This window comes from Papaver somniferum, chromosome 6 (assembly GCF_003573695.1).
Source record: "Papaver somniferum cultivar HN1 chromosome 6, ASM357369v1, whole genome shotgun sequence".
Classification (NCBI taxonomy): domain Eukaryota; kingdom Viridiplantae; phylum Streptophyta; class Magnoliopsida; order Ranunculales; family Papaveraceae; genus Papaver; species Papaver somniferum.
This window is the reverse complement of record NC_039363.1, coordinates 58,920,702-58,926,569: the sequence shown is the minus strand read 5'-3', so window position 1 is coordinate 58,926,569 and position 5,868 is coordinate 58,920,702. Positions and strand designations below refer to the sequence as shown.

Sequence of the window (5,868 nt, the reverse complement as noted above, 5' to 3'; positions counted from 1 at the left end):
TCGTTCAAAACATATCAACCATGTGCTGGTTGAAACTCAGTGTGACTTGGCGAGTTCCAAATACCCTATTTTTCCAACTCTTCCCCCTAGTTGTGTCTAGTTTAGTATCCTTCACAGCCAACATGACATGCTAGTTTAGTATCCTTAACGAAATTTCTATTACAAGACGAGGAAAATAGGCAATCATGCTGATTAAACCTTGATTAATTAGTTAATTCCAATGAGTTAACCAGATCTCAAGAATGCATGCTTTTGAACTCCTTTGATATAGCTAATGGGCCTTCTTTCTTGCTGAGAATGGTATAACTGATAACCCCGGTTATTTCTCACTTTGAAAGTTATGTCTGTTTCTGATCCAGATATACATGCAATTATGGAAAAGAAGAAACAAAGGAAAATCAAAGGTATTGAGTTGATTTCTTCGGAGAATTTTGTGCGTAAAGCTTTAGTGACGGTACTATAAATTATGACGGATAACTCAGTTTGAGGGTAATATAAATTTAATTAGGTACCCGTACCAGTCTGTAGCGTAAAATTTTTGAGTACATTAATTTAAGCTGACTAGGAGGGCAGAGTTGAAAAAGTCGGTGTTTGGAACTCGCCGAGTCACACTGAGTTTCAACCAGCACATGGTTGATATGGTTTGGACGAGTACAACCGGATTCGTACCTTTTCTGGAAATAACTTATTTCCATGAGCTTTGCTCAAAAACCCATTCAGCTAACGGAAAATGGGTCATTTGTCCAAATGTTTTTAAAACATATTTCAAATGGACGAGTAAAAATTAGTATGGGTGAAATGAACACCAAAAAAATAGCAAGGATGAAACTGGATTCATCCTGACTTAAACTTAAAAAATAGGAAGGATGAAAATGGATGCATCCTGATGTAAATTAAAAATAAGAAAAAGTATTGAAAATGGGTAGGATGAAACTGTTTACATTCTGATTATTTTTACATTTTTGTCCATTTAAACAGTATCAAAATCTAAATATATTTTTCACCCAAAAATTATTGATTTTGATCTTTTTAATCAATTTTGTGTTCAGCTAACCGCACTTCGATCAACTCTTTCTAGGACATTGACCCACCTAGAATTTGATATCAGATCAAAGTGTTATTTTACATATTTTAGCAAGACCCACTTGTTCTACTTGCCCTAAATCAAAATCTACCAATATCATGTGTTGGCTCGTTTATGTCACTGGCTATTATAAGACCTAACAACCTCACATTGCCACTTAAACTGATTTGGTACAGCTAATAACTGCATTTAATATTAATATTTATACGAGGGGCAATCTTCCTAGCCAAGGAAGAGAGATCTACCATCATAAATAAGAGATAAGCCAATCAATTAGTCCGGACTCTTCTTTTTTATTGCTGTATGACAAATAATTCATTCATACTAGTATAAAAGAACAAATACTTCTTTTTTCCTTTACTTATGAGCGAAGGAGGTGAATTGTCCGGTCTTAAACCAAGTCAACAAACAATCAACTTGATTGACTTTGTCCTATTAGACAAATGTTTTCTTAAGCAAGATGTAGTGGAAGCTTCGCTTAAGACATACTGTATGAACAAACGAATTCTTACTCTTTTTCACGTCTTTATCAAAAGTCTTCCGCCTAATGTGGTTTCTACACAAATGCCGTCGTAGAACTGCAGGATTTTAGTTACATCTTTCTATTAAAAATTAAAAATTACCTCTCACTTTGCGATCCAAACCTGTCTACTTATGAATCAGTAGTGTAAAGAGGAATGGAAAAGATACACATGTGACTTACTATAAAGGCCAACGACAGAGGGAAACATTGATTGCCTCGGAAAAATGATACTATGGCAGGCAGGCTGCCTTTAGTATAATTTGCTAAGACAGAAAAAAAAAAAGTCAGACTGACACACACAAAAGGAAGAAGATTCCATTCACTCGATTGTTCTTTCTTCCTTCAATCGCGAGAGAGAATGTCGCCTTAAACGCAGCTTAGTTTTACTACTAGTACTATTACTCGCTTTTAATTTGATTTGATTAACTAAATTATTAAAATATATACTCAAGGGTGCCTTGAATTGAGTTTTGCTTTTCTATTTCTTTTCATTTTACGGTTTTCTTTCTCTTTCTGCAACTAGTAATAGTGGGGGATTGCTCAGCAACATCCCCTTTCTTTTTTCGGTGGAAAGACAGAAATTGCCACCGAAAAGCTTCCTAATTTTACTTTTTGTTTACAACCCTTTTCTTCTTTTCTATCGATTGGTAAGATTTCTCATTTCTCTTTCTATATTCCCTTCCAATTTCGGACTTCAAATTTTTCTGTGTTTCTCTTATCTCACCACAAAGATTGCTCATTTCTCCTACAAATTTCTGTTTTTGAGTGTTGATTTTTGGACCAAATTTCCTCCGACTCAGTCAAATTTTGCCTGAAATCCTTAATTTATTGAGAATTTTGTTCCTTCTGATGTTTTATAGAGTTTCGACATCAAAACTGCATGCAAATTTATCAGAAAAACCCCCTTTTTCTCGTTCAAATTCATCTGTTTTCTTTTCTGTATCTTGTTTTAATTGTTTAAGATTTCGTCTCAAAATTTGATATATCTCAAGCTCTTTGTATTTTAGTACTAGCTCGGTGGAGAGAAAAGAGAGACGCTTAAGCCTTTTAAAGACATCGAGAAATACAAATGGCAGCAGATCGGGCTAGGTTGGTCTCAATAGATGAATTGCCATCACATTTGGTTCTAGACATTTTGACTTCAGGCAGATTAAATGCATCTGATCTCGCTTGTCTAGAACAAACTAGCCGAATGTTCAGGGGAAATCATGGGTTTTCCCCTCAGAACTTTGGGTCATTAGTAGATTTTGCTGCTTTTCAGCTTTGCAGCTCACATACCATATTTTGTTCTCTACATTTGAATGCGCAAAAAGAGCTCTTTGATCGATGTCGCGAGAATTGGAAGCGAGTTCTGAGGTTCTTGCAGGCTGTCGAACAATCTTCTGACATTGTCGAGACCTCAGCAGGAAATGTACTATTTCTAATCTTTTAGTTTTAATGACTTGCTTCGTGATCCATGTTTCATATATACCATGTCTATGTTATATTCTTAGTTCATTCGTCAGGTTGCACTTTGCAGTAGTATCAACTAGCTGAGACTAAAACACAACCCTTTTGCCCTATTATGGCTTGTGTCTGGGATCTTACCTCTGTATTTTCCTAAACTGGATCAAACGGTGTATGACAGGCATTGTTTGTCAAGTTATAAGGAAAAACAACACTCTTGTAAACTATTTTTTCTGACTGCTTCTTGCTTTTGAGCTTTCTTTCTCAACTATGTCTGACTTGGGGCATTTCATTTGTTTGTAAAAACCTTAATTGAGGAAATTGTTATTCTTCAGCAGATGCAGATTACTACTGGAAGATACCACACATTGTTGATAAGTGATTCTTCAGTGTACTCCTGTGGGTCTAGTTTGTGTGGTGTTCTTGGTCAAGGTCCAGACATTACGCAATGTGTTGCATTTAGTCGGATCAATTTCCCTACTACATCGCGTGTACTGCATGTCTCAGCTTCCCACAACCATGCAGCATTTGTTATGCACTCTGGAGAGGTTTGTAGATAGTACCTCTTGGTGATATCAATATAGCTTCAAAATTGTTTATCTTATTCATCTGATGAACGATGTTCATGGCTTAATCTATTAACATACATTTGAAACAGGTTTTCATATGCGGAGACAATTCGTCATATTGTTGTGGTCATGGAGAAGTAGGGAGAGCAATTTTCAGGCCTAGGCTGGTTGAAGCATTGAAGGGTGTTTCCTGCAAACAGGTAAATCTTGTGTTCAACAGTTAACCCTTTTTAAATGTTAGCGGGTTTAGTGCCTAGTCATGTACATGTTAATTTCACACTATGCTAACCTTTGGTATGGCAGTTATGAAAAGAGCACAAACTGTTAGGATTAAGCCTTCCACAAGACACTAGTAGTTCTTTGGATCAACGTAGAACTATTGTATGAATCAATTAATAGTTAGTCGGGTCTGTTGCTACTCTACTTTTCATGAAAAATCTCTGTTCACTTTTGAAGACATGTGCTGATTTTGGTTTCACTTTTCTCATATTCATATCTAACTAGATGCTGTCAGGAGTTGGCACGTATATGTATAATCTATGCAGTAATCCCGCATCTGAATTACTATTTTTCTTTAGGTTGCCACAGGACTGAGTTTTACTGCATTCCTCACAAATCAAGGGCATGTATATACATGCGGGATTAACACTCATGGACAGCTTGGGCATGGTGATTCTGTAGACAGGCCCACTCCTAAAATTGTTGGACTACTTGAAGGTGTTGGCAGCGTAGTTCAGATTGCTTCAGGACCTAGTTATACCTTAGCAGTAATGAATGACGGAACAGTATACTCCTTTGGTTCTGGGTCCAATTTCTGTCTTGGCCATGGTGAACAACATAACGAGTCGCTACCACGAGTCATCCAATCATTCAAGAGGAAGAATATCCATGTGGTTCGTGTATCTGCTGGAGATGAGCATGCAATAGCACTTGATTCGAATGGCTTTGTAAGTCTCCTTAACTTTTCAAAGGAGCTTGTTAATAATTCGACGTGCATGATTTTGGTCTATTTTTATGTCATACTAACATGTCATTATTTCTGTTTGAAAATTGTTTATCTAGGCATATACATGGGGTAAAGGGTATTGCGGTGCGCTAGGCCAGGGAGACGAGATTGACAAGACTACTCCAACACAGTTAAATGGCATGAAGGGCCATTTAGTGGTACAGGTATAACCTATATATTTCTTCTCCTTTGTTTTCTCAGTTGAAATTGATATACTTGATGAAGAGACTTCTTACCTCTCCATCTATTACTCGTCTTTTCTGTGAGAGTTGTCGTTCTATTTATTCTGTATCTATCCACTATGTAAGCTAAATTACATCGTTCCTGAATGATCATTGGTTTATGTGTAGGTATGTGCAAGGAAAAGGAAGACCTTTGTTCTTGTGGATGATGGCTCTGTTTTTGGGTTCGGATGGATGGGCTTTGGGAGTTTAGGGTTTACAGACAAGGGTGCCTCCGACAAAGTCATGAAGCCTGAAATGCTAAACAGCCTAAGAGGTGAACGCATTTCTCAAATAAGCACGGGGCTTTATCACTCAGTTGCAGTCACCAAAACAGGTCTCGTTTATGGATTTGGAGACAATGAAAGAGCACAACTTGGTCACGACTCATTAAGAGGATGCCTTAAACCAACTAGAATCATCGTTGATAAAACCCGAGATGAAGATGCAGCAGGCACCATACATTAAAGTAACTGATATGACTTCCCCCACTTCAGCGACCAAGAAATGTGAGCTGGTAACATAGACTAGTATCGAATTATTTATATTGAATTTAAAGTTTGTAGTATCATGTATCGTTTTAAGATGTAATTCAATTTGGTGAAGAATGCGAATTTATTTTATTTTTAAAAGTTATTATTTGTATTTGTAAGTGATGCAAGACACGTACCCATGCTCCGTTATGTGGGATGATAATTGATAAATGTTTTATTTATCTTATTTTATGATGTTTATATACTGATCATTTAAGGGGCTTCATGAATAAGTTGAGTAATTAGTGATTAGTGAGGTTAAATTAATAAGTTGGTTATCTAGAAGAATAATTATTGAGATTAGAAGAATAATTATTGAGAGAAGAAAAAGATGGTTTTGGAGGAAAAAAATATTAAAATGGATGACTTTGAAATAAGGGTTCTTGGGTGAGGGTTTTGGGTATTAGAGTATACTTCAAATTTAGTTAATTTTGTTAGGTTAATAGAGTTCGACTACGATATCTGGAGAACAAGTAGCTGAAATCT

General features: G+C 36.3%; 1 protein-coding gene across 3 annotated transcripts; it reads left to right on the top strand.

The window, feature by feature from the left end:
* The first annotated feature begins 1,870 nt into the window (after positions 1-1,870).
* On the top strand, positions 1,871-5,572 carry LOC113287684 (ultraviolet-B receptor UVR8-like). Of its 3 annotated transcripts, XM_026536504.1 has the most exons (7): positions 1,871-2,254; positions 2,615-3,018; positions 3,389-3,601; positions 3,712-3,822; positions 4,201-4,569; positions 4,685-4,792; positions 4,979-5,572. In XM_026536504.1, the coding sequence occupies exons 2-7, from the start codon at positions 2,677-2,679 to the stop codon at positions 5,315-5,317; spliced, it is 1,482 nt and encodes a 493-aa protein (XP_026392289.1). In that variant the 5' UTR covers positions 1,871-2,254; positions 2,615-2,676; the 3' UTR covers positions 5,318-5,572. The 3 variants fall into 3 exon arrangements, with proteins under 3 accessions (XP_026392289.1, XP_026392288.1, XP_026392290.1); XM_026536503.1 differs by having other exon boundaries at positions 1,872-3,018; XM_026536505.1 differs by having other exon boundaries at positions 1,873-3,018; positions 3,392-3,601.
* Positions 5,573-5,868: the final 296 nt, after the last annotated feature.

Coding starts and splice junctions, on each gene's coding strand:
- LOC113287684 (XM_026536504.1), top strand. CDS start 2,677: ATGGCAGCAGATCGGGCTAGGTTGGTCTCAATAGATGAATTGCCATCA. Junction 3,602..3,711: donor TTGTTATGCACTCTGGAGAG/GTTTGTAGATAG, acceptor CATTTGAAACAG/GTTTTCATATGCGGAGACAA. Junction 3,823..4,200: donor AGGGTGTTTCCTGCAAACAG/GTAAATCTTGTG, acceptor ATTTTTCTTTAG/GTTGCCACAGGACTGAGTTT.